General features: G+C 37.7%; 1 protein-coding gene and 1 long non-coding RNA gene across 5 annotated transcripts in view; one reads left to right on the top strand and one right to left on the bottom strand.

Annotated features, from left to right (window-relative positions):
- Positions 1-1,389, top strand: part of LOC148657423 (uncharacterized) — an 11,605-nt gene extending 10,216 nt beyond the window's left edge. The window contains exon 2 of the long non-coding RNA XR_015940966.1: positions 1,085-1,389. This is a non-coding gene — a long non-coding RNA (uncharacterized LOC148657423). The remainder of the gene's footprint in view (positions 1-1,084) is intronic.
- The window catches only part of armc3 (armadillo repeat containing 3), a 26,714-nt gene extending 5,458 nt beyond the window's left edge, over positions 1-21,256 (bottom strand). The window contains exons 1-14 of one of the 4 annotated variants that reach the window (XM_088643687.1): positions 21,197-21,256; positions 19,464-19,512; positions 16,470-16,587; positions 14,703-14,828; positions 14,208-14,276; positions 10,440-10,615; positions 9,210-9,404; positions 7,540-7,723; positions 6,096-6,248; positions 5,443-5,551; positions 4,632-4,881; positions 3,086-3,222; positions 630-798; positions 419-519 (exon numbers count right to left, since the gene is read on the bottom strand). In XM_088643687.1, coding sequence (XP_088499813.1) covers positions 419-519; positions 630-798; positions 3,086-3,222; positions 4,632-4,881; positions 5,443-5,551; positions 6,096-6,248; positions 7,540-7,723; positions 9,210-9,404; positions 10,440-10,615; positions 14,208-14,276; positions 14,703-14,828; positions 16,470-16,587; positions 19,464-19,511 — 1,835 coding nt within the window. In that variant the 5' untranslated portion in view covers position 19,512; positions 21,197-21,256. Of the gene's footprint in view, positions 1-418; positions 520-629; positions 799-3,085; positions 3,223-4,631; positions 4,882-5,442; positions 5,552-6,095; positions 6,249-7,539; positions 7,724-9,209; positions 9,405-10,439; positions 10,616-14,207; positions 14,277-14,702; positions 14,829-16,469; positions 16,588-19,463; positions 19,513-20,578; positions 21,154-21,196 lie in introns of those variants that run through there. The other 3 variants (XM_088643686.1, XM_088643689.1, XM_088643688.1) reach the window with 3 other exon arrangements.

The following is a 21,256-nucleotide window of genomic DNA, read 5'->3' as shown; positions in this document are numbered from 1 at the left end:
TAGGTTACGGTAATGCTAACCCCAAATTCAACGATATACTGTAGAAACCTTGAAAACGGAGGTGACAGACAGAGACCCAAGACAAAATGTACAGTACCCAGGAAACTTTCATACGGCAAAAAGGAATAAAGGACAACATTAGCCTGCCTCGAAGATTAAAAGCATTCGTTAAAAAAAACATTGAGTAGAGAGGTCTGTAAAACTGCTAGAAAGGTAAAAAGTAAAAGTTCTTGAAAATCAAGCCGTGTCTTCAATCAAGCCGGGCTTCTTCCGAATAAAAAATAGCATTATTGTTTTAAATGGAAATATGTCCCGTTTAGAGCAACGCCACAAGTCAGAGTGTACAGGCAAGGGGACCTGGTGCATTTTCTTACATAGTTGGTAACATTTGTAAACTTAAAATAATAAGAAACCTTACTGTTCATGTGGTTTGCCGTCAACTAATATTACTGGACGATGCTGGTTAACCTCCTGTTTAGAAAGATCTTCTAATGTAAGAATTCTGTGCCCGGGTTTGACCTGGAAGAAAGTTAAAAACCGCGAGTTCAATGGATATAACGCATTTAAAGAAATTGTTTCTCAGTATCTCCAGTTAGATTTTAAAAAAAAAACTGTTACTCGGTAACTACCTGTCCAGGGTCATAAAACCCATCAGTGATTAGATCTGTGGGTGACAAGTAGCCCGTCAGACTGTATTTAATGGAAAGGTTGCTGTCGAGTAGTTTAAGCAGGGCGGCTTCGCTGAATTTATTCTTGCGATTTGATGATAAATTGATGTCCTGTAGGATTTCCAAGGCCCTGTAAAAGAAATAATGGAAAATGTAAATGTATGTGTAAAGAAAGTATACCGCTGCACTACATGTTGATTACAAAATCCCTGTAAGCATGTCGGAATTTTTGACACGTCCTTAATTTATTCTATTTGCAGACGTTCTTGTGTAGGTTTGTCGCATGTGGTACATATATGGCAGTTGTCAGAAAACAACCTCTGCCTCACGTAAAGGGATTACAAGTACAAAAAAAATTATGAAAAGAAAATGTTTTATGTCTTGACTGAAATGCTGATATTCTCCTTTATTTGTAGGTGGAACACAGTAGTTAGCTGACAATATCTCTCCATACCCTGGGAAGATTCCAGAGATCTTCCTACAGGTATTACGACACCACTACCATGAGCATAAAGTAGCCCCAAACTCAATTGTTAATCAAATGTGAGTCTGGTTTATTCTTTGCGCTCAGCTTCTTGTCCTGTTACAAATGAAATATTTTACTTTTGAAAAGAATAAAGTACAGTCGTAATGATTTGCTGAATTGATTTAATATATCTGAATAAATCTGATGTATAATATATATATTGTTCCTGAATTCCTTATATATCGTGTTTTATCTTTATCTATATTTTATATAATATGCTGCATTATATGTTATTCTTTATTAGAGCACACGTACCACTTAAAGAAAAGCAATAGTGGTGTAAAGGGAGTTTTGTTACTTGAAAATATGTAGTACATAGAAAATGTCAAGCACTAGATGCATATGTATACTGTACTGAATTGAGTTATACCGAGTTTATTGCCACCTAGTGGTGCTTTTGTGTAAAGATTAACTAAAACACTGCAGTTTGTAAATTAGCAATGCGTGAAGACTAAAAAAAACAAGTAACAGCAAAAACTTCTACAGATAATTAATTCCTTTGCAAATCATGTACAATTTGCCAAAACCCACAAGGCAGCTTTCAGAGCGTTTTGTTTCAGTGCACAAATATGCTCCACTTTTTCTAATTAACGAACAAACTTCAGATCATATTACAAAGCAAACTTTCCATTTCCAGACTTGGACTTAAACACTTAATAACTGTAACTGTTGCCATGAAACAAATCTGACTGTTTTCCCATCTTTTGAATGAGAAAAAAATCCCCTCTCTGAACTGTGTACTGTGACTCAGTATATTCTAAATGTTAATCAATTAACACAAGAGAAAAATGCTCTTCTTTCTGACATGCTTCAGGTACATCTCAAAGCAGTACAAAATAAGTTATTATTGACAAACTCAGGACCACGTTTATTCTCTAAAGACTATTTAAAAGGTGAGGCTGTCCATGACAACATAGAATTGTCACCTGTTTATGCGTATGCTGTGTGAGGGATGAGCTGAGCTGTGTGAGTCAGCACAGTCTCAAATGGAGATCCCAAACGATTTGCTTTGTTCATCCTAAAAAAGAATGCTGATTATCTGATTTTAGCACATTGGGGTGGTAGGTAAATCTATCCACCCATTTTTCAATTGCCTTATTGTTAAGCTGGTCCACAGTTCCAAAAACAAGTAATGGACCCTATGCGGGTTTCAAGCTCACAAATATCCTAGAGCAGTTAATTAAGGAAATCCAAGGCCTGGGTCAAGAGGCGAGCAGAAGTCCAAAGCCAAAAGACAAATTTAGCATCAAGCACCAGAAACACAACCTGAAAGCCAAGGTCAGGAAACAGGCCAGAATCCAGGAGTCCAGCAAGGAGTCCGGGAAGAATTCAGCACGAGAACCAGCTCAAGAACTCAGAGTTGAAAACAATACTAAGCACAGCTTGAACAAAGAACAGGGTTTAAGCAGGTTTGGAGAGGGGAGGTGTGGTGAGGTAGCAATCAGGGATTGGCTACTGCCATGTGCTTAATCTGCACCTCCGCTGCACAGATGAAGTAGGCACTAGAAGTTGGGGTGCCCTCTGGTGGCGTGATGCTGGAACTGTAACACTTCTCCAATAATACAGGGTCACAATGGTGCAAGGCAGGATATACCAGTCCAACACAGGGCGCACATTGACCCCGAAATGCTTAAACACACACCAGGGCCAATATTCCCAGAAGCCAATTAACCTACCAGTATGTCTTTGGACTGTGGGAGGAAACCAGAGCACCTGGAGGAAACCCACACAAACACAGGGAGAAAATAAAGACTTCAAGCAGATAGCACCCCAGGAATTGAAATCAGGGCCCCAGCTCTGCAAGGCAAAGGGTGCAGCACTCAATGACTGCACCACTGTGATATCCCCCCAACAATGTTGAATAAATATATATATAAAATTGCGGACTTACCCTAACTTGCACAGTTCTACTGCAGTGGGCTCATCATTGGCACAAACCAGGGCTGCCCAGCATGCATTGCGTCTTACTTCAGTGTTGTTGGAGTTCAACAGCTTTACCAGTGGAACCAGGCCCCCTGCATTTCTCAGCTACCAGTTAATGAAAAGATGTTAAGCGTTCCTAATTAATATTACTTTTATAGGTGTAGACATTTTTAGCATTAATATGCCTTTTCTACAAAAGCACATGATCACATTACAGAGCCATTACATGTTATTTAAAGATAATTGATTCAAAACAATACCTTTTAAGTATAAAGTATTATATAAGGACTGTAAGCGCTCATTTACTCAATAAATTCCAAAATAGTAATATTTGTTGAACTGGTTCTTAGTTTTCATATAATGCTTTATTGATCCCAGTCACTATATCTTTCAGTTTGCTCATTCAGCACATTTCTTCACTACAGATGTCCGTACAAAACCTTCACAATATTGTCTATTGCCACACAGAAAGAGTTGGTGGAATTTGCTTTTGGTACAGCAAGAGAACAGCGATGAAGTATGCATACTGTACTACGCATACAATATTTAAAAAAATAATATAAATTGGAAAGACAAGCTGAACACAATTGCATGTGTATGCATGTGTTAATGTAAAACTTAACCTTAAATGTAGCAAACAGAATTGTACAGGGAGGTTAGATCGCTGAAGGGGGAGAGTTCAGAGTTCATATGGAAGTGGGAAAGAAGCTAAGGTTGAAGTGGCTGGTCCTTGAAAGGATTGATCTAATAATAATCCTTACGCGTATATAGCGCCCTTCTGGACACTCTACTCAAAGTACTTTACAGGTAATGGGGGCTCCCCTCCACCACCACCAATGTGTAGCCCCCCACTCGAATGATGCAACGGCAGTCAAAGTGCACCAGTGTTCTCAAACCAGCTATCAGTGGGGAGGAGAACAGAGTGATGAATTCATAGATGGTGATTATTAGGAGGCCATGATTGGTAAAGGCCAGGGGGGAATTTGGCCAGGACTCCAGGTTTAACACCCTTACTCTTTAGGAGAAACACCCTGGGATTTTTAATGACCACAGAGAATCAGGACTCCAGTTTTACAGTACTGTGTCCCTGCCATACTGGGGTGAGTGCCCCCTACTGGTTCCCATTAACACCATTTCCAGCAGCAACGTCACACCCGACTGGCTTGGACCAGACAGAGGCTGCGATGGACTGGTCAGCAGTGGCCTCAGGTCCTCTTCACGGGTGAGTCACTCTCCAGCCTGTCCCACACAGATGGGAGGGCCAGAGTGTGGAGGAGGAGGTGTTGCATTTCTTCTTTCCATCAGTGTATACTGTATATATACGTACTGCCGGCTCAGTTTGCGTTTCCAGAACAGAGGAGCTGAAAAATTCTGAGCTGGATTAGAGGAGTCCGATCTTGTTGGCGTGATTAGAGGCACGGCTCGTGTAAAGGAGGTTCACGGCCAGTGTGATCGACCCCCTGCAGCTGAGCTGGCAAAAGCAGATTTATTCCGCTCGGATCTGTTTCCCTCACCTCGGCTCGTCCCTCCGAATCGCAGGCGAGAGCCGCCACCGCCAGGGCGGCTCTGCTCAGCACGAGGCTGTTGCCGGACTGCAGCGCCTCCGCCAGAGCCGGCGTGACCCTGTGAGCCAGAATGCCGGGGCGCAGCGTCTCCTGAGCCGCCATGTTGGTCAGCACGGCGGCCGCGTAGGCCACGGCCCCGTCCCTCGCGTCCGACAGCTGCTGCACCAGCGGCTCCTCGCCCTCGGCTTCAAACACGGCGCTGTGACACGGCAGGCGAGAGAAACACAAGCAGACGGGGGGCGCCTGTCTCAGAGGAGTTAAGGCGCTCGGTGGGTTGGTCGATTGATTGTGTGGATGGAAAACCGACAGATGCGGCAGTGTTGGCACCCCAGAATGCAACTCAAAAGCACACATCACTGCTGACATATCAACTACGTCTCAGGAACTCAAAAGCTTTAACCTCACACCAAGGATGGGCTTGCCAGATAGGTTAGAGTCTTGGATGTGCTTAACTGCCCTCTCAGAAAACTCAATATCTACAATGTCCTTGCATTGTCCAAAACGTTCATGGCACACCAGCATAAATATCTCCTCGCCCGATTATATTTGCAGCTCCCTGCACGTGGAGTGTTTCGATTTATCTTAAAATTTGAAAGCCTCGACCGAGCCAAAGTACCCGAGTCCTGAAAAAAACAGCAAAACGCCTCTACCTTTAAAGAGTTTCAATTATCACAAATGCAGAAAACGTTATCGGTCGCCATAGTCAAGCAGCAAAGCGCTTCCAGGGTTTCGGAAAAGACCAGCATGCACTGACACCTACTAAGCATTCAGCTGATTGGACTGTGTCAGTTTTGACAGCGCCAAGGCAGCAGCTTCTTTGACTTCTCCGTTCTCACTGCTGAGCAACTGAACCACAGGCCGAACTCCTTCTGGAAGACAAAAGAGCTCAATGACTATCTTTACAAGGCTGCTCTTTTGGGGGCTGTTAATTCTGCAGGGCTATCCCTGATGCTGATTAAAAATGCAGAAAAAACAGAGCACATACAGATACTCCGGGCTTTGATCTTCTCGAGTTTATAAGAGACTCGGGTAAACCCGTAATCAAGGCAATGAATGGAGAAGAAGTTCATGCTTATCTGGTCTCTCCTACCTGGCTAGAAGATGGATATCTAAACAGACACTTAATAGTACTGGAATAGGACTGGAAAGATCATTTATGACATTGGAAATTAGGAAGAAAAGATAAGAAAGACTGAGATGTATTTGTCATAGATGGTTTGTTAGATTATGGCCTTAATAAGTTATTATTAAATAGACTCTTATAGATATGATATCTATGAAATAAAGAGATCCTGTATATACAACAGACAAATAGATATGTTAAACTGACCTGTGGCATACAGACAGTGTCAAGCAAGAGCCCGCTGAAGAGTGTCAGTGACTCATGATTCAGTTTTGCTGTCATTGTCTTACCGTGGTTTCTGAAGGAATCCTTGCTGGCCAAAAGGTCACACATGACAGCAATAGCCAGACAGGCAGCGATTCTCACCCCGTCGTGATCCACCGCTAGCAGGGAAACCAGGGTTTTCTCAACATCATGTTCGTGCAAAATCTTCCTGTTTTCACCTTTCAAAAACATTTTAAACTGCATCAGAGCAAAGCTGGGAAAAAAAACAGAGCTCGTAAGTTAATTGGCTTCTGGGAAAATTGGCTCTGGTGTGAGTGTGTGTGTTTGTGTCTGTATTTGGACTGGTGTCCCATCCAAGGTGTATCCTGCTTTGTGCCCATTGCTTGCCGGGACTTGGATTAAGCCTACTCAGACATTCAGTACAAACTGTAGAAAACATTGGAGTATTCACATAGTAATGATACCAATTACTGGTAGAGAAAAAGGAAAACAAAACTGAATTCTAGATAATCTTTTCATGGATGGGGTATATTGAAGCTAGAAACCAGCTAGAATATTATATACTTGATATATCTTTGTTCTGGACCTAACAGATTTAACTCTCTTCACCTATTCATATACAACCAGGAACCATTTTTTGTTCTCTTATTTTAGCTCTTTCTAGCCTTTGTATTAAGCCCACAGAATTTGCATTATTTTTCATAGGTTGCCTTTTCAAGCTCATTGTTTTTTATTTCATTTTTATATTCATGTTTTTTCTACCTGCATATACTGTAACATACAGCATTAGTCTACATTAAATGTCATCAGCCAGGTATTTTCCTAATTTTGAATATCTTTTCTATGCCAGAACCTAGATCATTGATACATACAGTATATTCAAGAGCAGTGACTCTTCTGCAGATCATTGTGGAATTTCACCCTCATTTTAGCATTCAAATATATACTCTTATCTTGTTCTCTTTGTTTTCTGTATCAATTAACCTCTTCCTGATTCAAATGCATGCATTTCCTTGGATGCCTATCACCTGTAATTTGACAATTAATCTTTTATGAGGACCTTTATCAAAAACCTTAAAACATCTACATTTTCCATATCATATTCTCAGTTTCTATCTATTATCTCTTGTTTGTTTCAAAATGTTGAAAGAACTCTGGCAATTTAGTTGCCAAAATCTACCTTTTCTAAATGCATGATAACTATTCTCAGACTCTTGTTGTCATTGTCATACAAATTAGTTCTATGAATTGTGTCCATAAGCTTACATGTAATAGAAGTAAGACTTACTGATCCATACAGTATGTCCTTGGTTTGGTTTTGACTATGGATGGGTGATGCATTACTAATTTTACAGTCACAAAGAGAAACACAAATACTAAGGGATCAACATCTGAAACACTTCTTAAATCCCCATGGGAAGAAATTATGTATTTATTACCTTAGTGTTTTGAAAGCAGGACCCTAAGTGAATTATATAATTCCTGACATAGACACAAAAAGTGACATACTGTCCTGCGCTGCCCTTGAAATAGCTTTTGTTGCATTCATCTGAACCTCTGGAAGGGTAGCTGTTTCAGCAAATTGGAGGAGTTTATCTAAACCCCCAGTCTCCTGAATGAGATGCATAGCCTCCTTGTCTTCAAGGCAATTTGAAATCACCTGAAGGGCTTCCACATGCAGGTCACTAAATTCCTGTGGAGCAGAAAAAAACCCAAGGCATATTCATTGTTGTTATTAATAAAAATAATACAATAATTACATTTGGAGGTCATTATACTTCATTCATTTTTAACTTCACTCCATTTTAATTTAGATTTGGTATTTTTAAGGATAAACCCACAGCATTTTTCTTGTCTTTTTATTTCTCTTTTCCATTGTCTGGAGAAAAGCAATGATGTGTCAGCTTAAACACCTTTGCTTTTAGTGTAGTAGCAGGTGTTCAATATTTATGCTATAGAATCCAGCCAACTTCATGTTGTATTTGTCCAGATTAAAAATCACTTATGAGGTGTCTCCCCTATTCAGAATTGTTTCTGAAAAATTTTGCATTTTTTGAGATTGTATATACATATATACATAGTGTTTTTTTTCAAATCTCCATCTCCTGCTCTTTTGGCTTTGGAAATTCCCTTTAATTAACAGTCAAGATCATCAATTTACATCAGCAAGAGCAGCAAGATCAGAGCCTCTAAAACAGTTCCCTGAGGGTCCCAATTAATTACTTTAATATTGTTAGAAATTTCTTGCTTAATCAGCATTTGCTGTTTCCTGGACATTTACCAGCTCTTAACCCCAGTTGATTTACTTTGTATAGCCACAGCTTTCATTGTCTGAACTATTCATCTTTACTTTCTTAAACCCCTCTAACATATGCAGTACAGTATTACTCTTGCTAAAAACCACTTTATTTCCCAGAAAACTTTTACTATATGTGGAATTTCCTTAATTTATCAAATACATATAGTTAATATAGTCAAATATATATATAGTATAAAATAGCTATACTTGTATAGTTACAGGTATGTACAGTAGTTATACTATTTATAAAATAATCAAAAGACTATGTTTTTTTTCTATTTTATGTACAGTACCTTTATCTCAGAACAAAACACAAATTACCGATAAATCATTGCAGAACAAACGTTGCTTTAGGGGTTAAACTGTGATCTATTTCGGCATACGTTTTGCATGTTTTTTAGATAAGGATTAACCTTTTAAGGTTCACATTATGGTTAGAAATCAAAAGCCATCCTCAACAGAATTTTATGAACGAGACCGACTTTGGAAATTTAGTCGTATTCACTTTGCGTTTCAATGTCTTTCGTTGACAAAATAAATTTGAATAACAAATACGTTTACTTATATTCTCATTTGAAAAATATCCAAGTTCATTTAAGTTCATCAAATGCCATCAGATTCATTAATTTCTTTTAATTTTTTTATGGTGTTAATCAGTCCTTCCAGTGAGAACAACTTTCCTCAAAGAATAAAGAGACACAAAATATTTAAGCTCACTTCAACATCATCAAATTGGCATGCCATGAAGAATAATGAGATGCAGCTTAATAATTCAATTTCCAGCAGCTAAAATCAGCAAAATCAAAATGAATTTCAAAATAAATGTTTAAGGTTTGCAATAAAAGCAGTAAAATATATAGAGAGAGTTGTTTTTTTTTACTTTTGCTCCAAGAAATTCAAGAAGTCTCTCCAACCCCTGGTTTTCTCGCAGAGCTACTCTGTTTTCTCCATCATTGGTGATCAGCGCTAGAGTTGTCAGAGTCAGCTGCTGAATGATGGGGAATTCGGACTTCAGCAGCTCCAGCAAAGGGGGGATCCCATTCAACTCACGGACTGCAGAGCGACTTGGAAAATCCTATAAGTACAAAATAAACAAGTGATTAAAAGTGGCAAACAGGAGAAAAACACTTTGGCTTAATTCCAGACGGGGGGGGGGGGGGGGTCTTCTGTTTGTAATTAATAGGTTCTGCCTGTGTCCATATGGGTTTTCTATAGGTGTGCTGGCTCCCTCATACCTCCCGAAGATATGCTGCTTGTTAAACTGGTCTCTGTGTGCTTAGGTGTGTGTGCCCTGCAAAGAACTGGCATTCAGACCAGGATGTAGTCCTACATTCTGCTCTTTGGTTCTGGGATAGGGTCTGAGCTACTGGAACTCATACCATGGATAAATGGCTTTCTGGTAATGGGGATGGATAGATGCTTTTCCCTTAATTGCATGTGTGCTTTTTATGTTGTTTTAGACTATGCTCCTTGGAGCCTACTGAAATCATTGTTTCCTTTCCAACCATTCTAACCAGAAAAAATTGCTTCTGTAACAACAGTTAGGATGTTAACAAGAACAGTAAGTTAGCTTCATTTAACAGTAAAACACTCCGCTAACTGAAGTTATTCACTGGGAATTTAGTGTTCAATAGCTGTTATGTGCTGAAATGCATTAAAAATAAACAAATGACAATTGGGAACATTTGTTGTATTTTTAAAGTCTCTTACTACATTTCTGTAAATACAGTATTATGAAATAAATTCTTTCAAATATATGTCTTCTAAGTAAGTACTTTTTTTCTGAAGGAATATTTAGTTAAGCAATGACCAACCAAAGTAAAACTATAAAACAATAAAATAAATAATTTTAGATTACATTTTAAAAGGGCATCAAATAATATATAGGCATGTACAATTCATTTAATGCTCTTGCTGATCGTTCCATACACCTGGTAATTGTATCATATGCTCCTTTATTTTTATTAGAGTGAAATTATTTTTATATCCTGTAAATGTAAACGTTGCAAAATTAAAAATCAAGTAGTGTTCATACAGTATAAAGAAACTTCAAATTAACATATCAAATTTAACTCCCTTGAGCAGAGACTCAAAAAAATGTAAACCCAACCTGGACAAGGTTGTATATGCATTCAACCGCATTCTTCTTGACATCAGGATCCGGACTTGACAGCAGATGGATAAGGGGATCTAAGCCATCATGATCAAATATTTGAACTTTGCTAGTATAGTCAACAGACAAGTAGGCTAGACACAGGCTGGCAAATTCATGGATGACTACGTCTTCTGGAGACAAGAATGAAAAACAGAAAGATATGGGGAAAGAGTGAGGAACCACTTCAGAACTATTTCATCTGTGTGCTGCTGCACATAAAAAAGATAAATTAAGCAAAAACAACAAGTAACCTATAACGTATGTATGCGTACTGTATACTGAATGGAAGCACATACTGTATGTCTTTATAATTATCTGCTTTTAGAGTAATATAATGGCTAAGTTAAGTAATATAATATAAAAATTGCTAATAACTTTGTGAGTCATTTATTCGAATAAAGGAATTTTCCCTATGAAAAAAATAATAGAAGACACATATTGAACATAAAAAATTATTGTGCAATCTATGCATGTTTGATTTTTTTTTTAAAGTATATATATTTTGAATAGGATGGCACTGTAGCGCAGTGAAGCATTGATGCCTCACAGTGCTGGGGCTTGCATTCAATTCCTGGGGTGCTACTGTATCTGCATTGGATTTATACGGTCTCTCTGTGCTTACGTGTGTTTCTTCCAGGTGCTCTGGTTTCCTCCCACAGTCCAAAGACATTCCGGTAGCTTAACTGGCTTCTGTATAAACTGACCCTGGTGTGTGTGTGTGTGTGTGTGTGTGTGTGTGTGTGTGTGTGTGTGTGTGTGTGTGTGTGTGTGTGTGTGTGTGTGTGTCCTGTGTTGGAATGCTGTCTCATCCAGAGTGGATCTTGTCTTGCACGTGCTGCTTGCCAGGTTAGGCTCTGGCTCCTTCCAGATAAAGCAATACAGTAGAAGCAGTATCCATTGGAAGCAGTATCCATTGGAAAATGGATGGATAGGTTAATTAATTTAATTAATTGGTCATTCATGGCAGACTGTGATACCTTCAAGAGAGTTAAATGTTGCGTAGGCATTAAAAAACCTAATTGGCTTTCTAGCCAGTATATTGTCAACATACAATGTTGATACTGTTCATTTAAGAGTGTTATGCCTGTTCGATAAAATGTCACCTGCCACAGAAGTATTTTGCCATTCTCCTGATGATATCTTAGTGGATTTGTTGCAGGTGTAAGTGATCTGTTCCTTGTGTAGATCAGTATCTTTAATTCACTGATGCAGTAGTGGTACAGCCAGCATTCAGTAACTCATCAATCTGAATAGCTGGCACCTAAGCAGACCAATGCTGCTTTTCATTGCAAGCTGTATGTCAGACACCAGACACTTAATGTTTTAAGGTTACGGTGATTCTTGTTAAAATAAAATTGGTCTTGATATCACAAAGGCTGTGCACGTTGTGTGTTCAAAAACCAGTCTGTTGTACACATGAGCACTGTTGTGACTGCATGAGCAAGTTCACTATAACATCTAAATTTTTTAAAGATGAATAAGTGTTCAATAATCTTCACAGGCATATGAACGTCGAATAATTGTCATGTATTCCACATCATAAATTTGTATCAGAAGTAAGTTACTAATACTAATTAAAAGGATAGCTACTGTATCACTGTGCAGAAGTGATCCCTCAGCCGAGCAAAAGATGCTTCATATTTACTGCTGTCACTGCTCTCTACCCTTATGAATGCTTAACACAGCTCAAAATGTTGAAAAAAACAGTACTTTGCCATGTTTCCACTTGGCATTTTCTTTTCCTAGCTTTGAAGTACACGTTAGGCCGAGGGAATTTGTCTCCGTATTGTGGCACGAAACTGGTTTCAGTAGGCTGCATGCAAACCAGAGGAGACCTGGGGACACCTCTGACACATTTCCAGCCACTGTCAGACACGGGAAATGTATTTCAAACTGAACAAACTGAAATAATCCTGTGTTAAAAAATAGTTGATTTTAAAACTCATGGGTGTGCAATCATATATATGAAAATTTGAATAAGATCAGATTTATTTATTTTGAAAGTCCTTAATAATATAATACAATTTCCAAATGTCCAAATCAATAGCCTAGTATGCTTATGAAGTATAAAGCACTTCATATTTTTTTTTCTATTCAAATTTAAGTTATGCTATCCAGTATTATTAGCACTAAATATTATTGCAATATTACTGGATTTGTTTCAGAATTGGTATAGAAATCAATACCTATAGTATTTTTAATAAAAACCTAGATACTAATATTGGAGCTGCAGCTGCTTACATATTTTCCCATGTTGATGCTGTGATTTTTCTTTTCTTTTTCAATCCTTCTTTGTAGTTTGAAGTTTAAACTACATTCTGTATTCACTGCAGCGCACAGGTATAATCATTATAGGAGTAGTATTGGTGAATGGATGGACATGACTGCTTTAATGACTTAAAAGATACAGCATTGCCAGAGCGTGCTTCTTCTCTCTTCCAGTAAACTGCAGCAGCATTGTAGCTTAGTTAAAAGACAAACTGAAATTCTTTTCATTGGTAATTTACAGTCCGGTATTTCCAAAAGGAAACAGCAACTATCCCACAACAGCCAAGTCCATAGGATTTCATTCCTATGGATGAAGTCATAGGAAACTAATTTCTTTGGCTCCAAACGGAAGAGGAGAGAAGTAATAATTGTGTTATATGAACCTGATGTAGTGAAAAGAAAAGCCTCATTCAAGGTTCAACGAGTCTTTCAGTATTCTACTTTTTGGAAAGCACAAGCAATAACACATCAGAGCATGATAGCTTGCACCACATCAAGCTAAATGAAACCAGATTATTTCACAGCACAGTCTGAGGCACATGACGGACTAATGAGTGAACAATCCAGCAATCATAAAAGAAAATGAGACTACAGATACATAAAATGATAGTTTGATTACTCTTTAGCATTCCTCTTGATTCAGTAATATAGTGTACATCTTATAATAACTCCTCAATGATTTTTGAACTGTTTCTTCCTCTAAGTGTATTGCTTTGTGGGCAGTTTTATCTAAGGACAGATTCCTGGAATTCTGTACCTAGGGTTGTTTCACACAACAATGTGGTGAATCACTAAGTATCAGGAACCCATGTTATGGGATCGCAAAACATATGTGCGTTTATTACAAATAGCAGGGGCAATCTCACATATTTTTATGATAACAGATGTTTTTGGTTCTACATACTTAGTTTTGCTGAATGTATTACACACACCTCTCTCATGGAAGTAATATTAGTATCATTACTAACACCTGAATAAAAACTGTTCAGTTGACCCATGATTGGAATGTCTGTTAAGAGCTGATATGATTAAAGGCTGGGAGACTTCAATATTTCTAGGATTTAGGAACATTAATCATCAGAATTTCGATTATTTTAGACAGAATATATAGAATCCTACACATATAAAGAAAAGATTGCTGTTTGCCACACTTGGACTAGGCCCCAGTATTATTCTGTAAAAATGTCTTTCCTAATTACCATTATTTATTATTACTAGTTAACTAAATACTGCATTGGATTTTATTCAATTGCATCATGTTCTTCCATATGTCTTCAATTTCCATTTCCAAACATTGAATCTGATTATATTTACTGTAGTTAGGTTCTATGTTCTGTCAGCGTACTGAAATAGGAGTTTTGTCTTGAAATGTGAAATGTATAACATAACTAATTAATAAAAGCTGGCATCCTGGTGCTTATACACCTTCAAGAAAGTGGCCGAACAAAAACATACCTTCAGGCAGTAGTCTTCCTATAACTGATGGTATAATATCCAACTTTTTCAAATGCCGTTTAACATCATCTACAAAAAAAGACAAACTAGTTACATGATACAAACAGAAGCATAGCACTGTAAACCTAAAAAGCAAAGTGTTTAGAAACTTGGACCTCCAGAGTTACTGAAAACAACAAACCTAAATTCTCTTCATTACAAAAGACAATTATTGCCATGTTGTTATAAAAGTAAATGTGAATATCTAAAAATCCTCAAATTAACCTTGTGGTAATATTGGATGTCCTTTCAATTCCATTCTCCTGTTGCTTTGAAGCCCTTTAATCAGTTTTGAATTTGAAATGTAAAATTCATGGATATAGAAAGTTGAATTTCTGATACGGCTGTGTAGGTCTGTTTATCAGCTTCCTCTTTATAAACAACAACCCAGCTCAATGCCTTCCTGCTCAGTCCTAACAGTGTTGATGCATTTGAAAGGAATGGGTGTGTCCTTACTGTGAGCAGCCATGACGCCCAGAGCCATGATGGCATTTCTGCGCACCACTTTGTCTTCGTGTGAGATCAGCCTGGCCAAAGGCTCCACAGCTCCAAGTCCAACAAGAGTCCCTTTGTTTTCATCTCCTACGGGGGATAAAACAGATGTTTACAAGCCAAGCTTTCACAACACCCTCAAACTCGGCAAGCCTTCACACTGACAGGCCGAGGACTGTTTCTAATTCATCTTTTTACCTTCAGAAAGATCGAATAAAAATATAAGGGCATAAGTGCACAAGCACAGAAGTAATCTCGCAAACTAGAGAATCCTTTCCATTTGAGAGTGAATAGGGCCCATGGATAAGGCAGTGTGAAAGTTCAGCCTTAAATGTATTTGTTCATTTTGAATATAAGTGTCATGGACACGGACTGAAATCTGTGTCAGATCTTGTAGTAGACCCTATGCTATAATAAAACATAATTGTAAATAATATATGATTTTAGGTGTAATCAGTATAGAGACTGAGGTGTAAAGATGTTCCTTGTGATAGCTAAATTCTGAGTTCAACTCATATTATTTCATAAAACACCAGGCCTAAAATTGCCCAAATGAGCCGAGAATCTGTATAAATATCATTCAAAAGGCACAATTTTAACTAAAGCAAGACCAATGAAAGATACAAGACTTTGCCCATCTTGATTAATGGTGATTACAGGGTTACTACCAGCACGATTGAAGGTGGCCTTTCTGGGAGAGAAATTGCCCATAAAATGAGATGTTCTGCTTCAACAATCAGCAAACTAATCCAGAGAAGGGCAAATTGCATCCTGGAAGGCAAAGGGTCACCACACCTGATCCATCTATGAAACCATTTTTAGACTGCAGTGGCAACCAATGAGAAATTCTAGGAAGAAACAACTTGCTTATCAGCCAAATGGCTATAGAATGCCATTCCATTTTAAAATGATCATCATGCTCAGAGACCATTCAAGGTAACACATCAGCAGCAGAAAGAACATCTGAGAGAAAAGGATGGAGTGTTAGTGACCGATAAATCTTGTTTTACTCTTGACAAACCTAAAGGAAGATAATGTGTATCACAGGTGCTGTATGCTTTTGGTGCTGATTCATGACAACATTTCTTTAGAGATACACTGGCACCGTGTGAGAAATTGCCCGATAACAAGTGGTGTGGTGTAGGAGGATCTATTCACATTAACCCACTCAGCTATAGGGTTGGCCCAACGCTGATACAATAAATCATTGTCTGTCCAATTATGGTCTTGAACCTACTGGGCTACCTGGTCTTCCCTTTTGTCTCAGCCATAGGGTTTCTTCAGCCTTCAAAGTAGAAGTGGAGCATGCACCTCAGAGAGTGAGCTCACTTGTGGTTCCTAAACCTTTTGGTATACTTGCTGCCCTCACCGGTGGGAAATATCATTATGTTACACCCATCTTTACTCAGCCTAAGTTGACAGGAAAGTGCTAAACTCTATCAGATGCCTATTTCAATGTCTAATCTTAAACTATCTTAAGACTAGTCCAATCTCTGCACAAGACTGGAGACCTTCTTCTGCTGTATTCTAGACTTTTTTTAAAATAATTATATAAAATGTATAGTGAAATTAAACCTAAACTAGCTGCATTAGGTTATTATTATTTTTCTTTGAGTCTCTAAATAGTTCAGGCTTGGGTCTGATTTTGTCTCTATAATTGTACACCAACTAAACAGGCAGGAACAGAGTCAAAAACTATATGAAAGAAGACATAGCCTATATTAAACAAACCTTTCTCGGCGTATCGGTGGATAGCTTCACACGCTTTGGCTAAAACCTCTTCCTCTGGAGAGCTCAGCATAAGCACCACGGTTGCTGCGCTTTTGCTTTCAATGGGTAGAGGATCGAACTGTCAAATAAAATCAAGTTGGGACAACGTTTAAATTTGCAACAAAGTGACATCCAGATTATAGCCTCCTGTTTCCAAAATGTCAGTATGACATAAAAGGATTAATGCTGTTTTAAAATGGAAATTCCTTTGCTCTCTTTGCTGTTCCTATTGTATGCTAATTATGACATGACCATGAAGAGTATTAACCTCAGGATATTCAAAATGGAAACCAAAGGTGATTGCATGTGTTTATGCACATGACAACTACAAATACAGTTCAATGACAACTAACCTAACATACAGTAGAAAGCAGAAGAGTATTTATTACCTCTCCAGCTTGGGTGGTTAATAATCAATCCCTCATAGCACATGAACTTCCTAATTAATGTATAATACATACTGTATTTAATTAATTAAGTATTAATACTTTTCATCGAATAAGGCCCTTTTATATCACTAAAATGATGACACAGGCAAGATTAAAACTAAAGAATAGAACATTCAGCCAGCAGGTAGAAGAAGGGCAAAGCAGCTGAGCACAATATCAAAAAGATGTCTACCCCAAGAACACACTCCTGCATTCTAGCTTTCCACATACAAAAGTATGTAATTGCCAGAATGAGAAGACTTAAAAGAAAAATGTCAATTGTGAATGCAGTTAAACTCTTGCTGCCACCCATGGCAATGTGTAATGTTATATTTTTCCCAACTGTCCTGCTTTCTCTTCACCTTTTGCAAAGCCTGTTTTTATGTACTGCATGGTTTCCTTATTTTAAACCCGAAACTAGCTGTTTCATTTGAGGCACATCCAAGAAGATGTACTTGCTTAGTAAGCAATGCTCAAATCAGATGTCGAAATCCAAGCAGGATATACTTTATATTATGGGAAAACCCCTGAAAAGCGCTGAAAACCAGGAAGTCAGTGGATGTAATTAGGCTGATAGTTCTTAACCTTTAATGCGGCCTGCACCCCTGTGGGTCTCAAAATATGTTCTTGCACCCCTTACAAAAAAACATTGAAGAAGGTCAGTTCATTAAACAAAGATATATCATAACTAGGCATGAAAGAGATATAATTATACTTATATTATATTTAATTTAATTTTTTGGTCAAATTAAGACTACATGAAAAATTACACACTTTTTTAAGCATACCTTAAAATACCCACTGTAGGTGTGATGAAAAAAGCAGTTGCATTTATACATGCCTGTGTTTCATTTGTGTATTCGATGATTCACCTTCTATAAAACGCTGACCTGTGTCGTGCCCCCAGAATGGGCATCTCGCTACCCCTAGGGGGGGATGTGCCCCCAGATTAAGAATCACTGATTTAGGTTTCTCAATAAACTACATAAAGGTGTTTTTGGTGTTTAAATTAAGGATGCATTGAGATGAAAACAGATTTAGAAGAGCAGCTAATGATGTTTATTGAAGCAGCAAATGCTTTTGACAAGACATAGATTTAGCCCTAGTTTTCAGTCTTAAGGTCATAAAGTAATTAAACGTTTTTGAGCACCCTCTGCACCATATAATTAAGAAATATTAATTGTTATTTATAATTGTTATCATATTCTCATTCATTGGCAACTTTTCTTTTCCTCCTGTGACAAGTGTAATTCAGAGGCACAGTTTTAAATTGCTAATATATATGCAAATAACTCCTGCAAATGTACCTCAGAATAACCTACTGTACAAAGCAGACAGAGCTAAAGGATATTATGCATCGCAGCTGGCCTTCAGCCAAGCACTAGAGACTGTGGGATAAAGTGATTCAGAATAACCCAAAGCTTCACTTCTTTCACAAGACAGGGTCCATTTGTTTAAAAAAAGATTTATACATCAGCTTTGAGTCTTTTGGTATCTTTCCTTTTTTAGCAAACAAGCTGTCCCACAAACCTAGTATTGTCAAACTGCAGAATTTGAGTGTCTTGTTAATTTCACCGTCTTTTTAAAGTGTTCAAAGAGTTGTAAGAGTTATGGCAATCGACGTGCTTAGTTATTGTGTGGACTAAAACTGGCAGATACAGAGAACGGGAGTCCTTTATCAGTCTTTAGTGCATGACATACACATGGCAATGCACTGTATACAGTAGGTTTCACTGTAATTCTGAGGAATTATTACTCAATTGATGAGACAGACTGTTTAGTTTGTACCTTAATCTCTTCTGGCACCTGGGCCTGCTTCCTTTTATTTCTGAGTTTCAGATTATTGTTTTATAATGCTTTGATAAGTGTGGAAAAAGGCACATTACAATCTTTAAAGCACAGTCTTGGCCCAGAGACTCTTCTGTTATTCTTTCCAGCTGAGCCCTCACTTTCTTATTTTAACTCAGATTTCTGCTAATAACTGCACGAAAAGCCTTTCTAATGGTTGAAGGAGTTCAGGTGGGGAGCTGCGTCAGCATCCATAGGCTGCAAAGGAGAGAGTAATAAGTTAATTCCGTGTGGAAAGGAGAAGAAAGAAAACACAATGTTTCGGCTGTGGCCTTCTTCGGGTGTGAAGAAGGCTCCAAAGCGAAAACGTTGTGTTTTCTTACTTCTCCTTTAGGCATGGGATAAACCTATTATTTGTTCCTTTCTAATGGTTGTCATTTTGTAATCACTTAGAAAATTCATAGGAAATGTGAAATGTCCAACTGTTCAACGAAAGGGCTAATTAACCTAATTATCAGTCCAGTTATGTTTTTCAATGAGGTAATTACGAACTTAATTGAAATGGAAACCCAAAGAGTGTATCTCAAAAGCTGGACTTGGGAGATCCCTGCTTGAAGAAAAACTTGAATATAGTTATAGTTAGAAAAGCAAGTAAAAGGAATCATTATAGTTTAGATTCCCATGTTTGCACACACCTTTGTAAAAATCAAGAAGGTGTTATAGTCTTTTATATACTTACTACATCTTTAGCTGGAGGTTCTTCTTCCTTTTTCACCTTTTTCCCCATCCTAAAATATGAAACACCAGTAATAAATATGAAGTCAATAATAATATAGAATTTATTTGCTCAGCACATTTTGCACAATGACAGAATCAGTTTGTTATGTACAGTCCATGTAACTGCTAGAGGTGGACCCTAAAAAGATCAGCAAACTGCTGAAGGTGTAACTGAATATGCATTTTAATTGAAAATCATGCCAATAATACTGTCAAAAACAAAAAGAGAAAATATCAAAAAGACTTTTCAAGATGGGCAACGGATTGACAAATCTCCAAGCTGTCAGTTTCATCTTCTACATTGTGATTGGATGCATTTGACTTAGTTATTATTATAAATATTTAAATCTTGGGAAAAGACCAAGTCTTTAGGATTAAGTCTGAATAGCACACATGGTACATGATGAAACTTGTCAGATTGACTAGCTACACTGCCTTGACATTCTTGTACAGGTTGTGTACAGTTGTAAGTTGATGTATAAATTATCAGCATTTATTTATTTTTAACTTAGAAAATGATTTCAGCTTAGGACGAATCAACTGAGTGGCTTTTGGAGATCATTTACTTTCTGTTAGGTTACTTCATACATCATTAAGGTATATCTACATAATAGAAGCAGTACGTTTTTAACCAAACAACTTTTTGTTACATTTCAATGCGTATATTATCCAATGTGTATTTTGTGTATTTCTTTTTTGTCGCTGTTCTATGAAGCGCTTTGAGAAACCACTTTTAAAGACGCTATATAAAAAAAATGTTTATTATACTTCATTATTTCTATAAAGCGTTCACAGAAATGTTTAACTCAGCCCACTTCACCATCTCAACATTATAAGGAACAGAACCGATGGCATTATAAGAACATTACTTTTAATTCTGAATCCCAAGTTGTGAAAGGCTGGATTTCTCAAAGCGACAAATACAGGAATCACTAGTTCAAACCAAAAATTCGGACTCTTGAACAACGCCGGGTAGTACTCTAAGTTATTTTTATAATATCTTTCTAAAAACATCACACATGAGATTCAGTGTGAAGAATTGCATAAAAACATATAAGCTTACATTTAACCATTTACTGTAGGTGACATGCTATTCACAATTCCTCGGAAATTCCTGCTTACTGTACAGTATATTTCGACTTCACAAGTGAAATCAAGACGTACACAATAAGGTTTTTAAATGCACTCAGTGCCTTGACCAAAACCAGGACTTTAAATATTTAAACAGATGGCTATATTTTACAACAACAAAAACAAAAAACAGTAATTAGCCATGTTTTCAGGAATTAAAACAATTCTTCTTCTTTGTGCTGGGATCAACAGTTTGTTTCATACAGTAAAGCTCACTACCACATTCAAAGGAAAAGAAACATCAACATAAAAAAATCAATCAAAGATCACGCCGTTACTGTTTCTCCCTTTCATCTCCTGCAATAAATATTATTTTCGCTTTTGTCTAAAGCCTAGCTAGTTAATCGCTCACTAGGCAACTAGGCAATCCATTTTTTTCGACTGGGAAGTATTTAGATATCAGATCTGCACTGCATGTCCACACGTAGCGTAAAATAATAATTCCACGTTTTCCTTTCACGTACGCAATACAACGCATTTCGGCTCTGAAAATGTTAAGCATGTTTTGTAAGGATATAAGGAAATCAAAACTTGTGATGTTAACCAGTAAAAGATGTGCCGTACTTTCTTTACCTTTCTGGCTTCTGCGGAACTGGATCGTGGTGACCGGATTCTTTGTTGTCA

The sequence above is a fragment of the Lepisosteus platostomus genome, chromosome 8 (genome assembly GCF_059453375.1).
Source record: "Lepisosteus platostomus isolate fLepPlt1 chromosome 8, fLepPlt1.hap1, whole genome shotgun sequence".
Taxonomy (NCBI): domain Eukaryota; kingdom Metazoa; phylum Chordata; class Actinopteri; order Semionotiformes; family Lepisosteidae; genus Lepisosteus; species Lepisosteus platostomus.
This window is presented reverse-complemented; position numbering and strand designations above follow the sequence as displayed.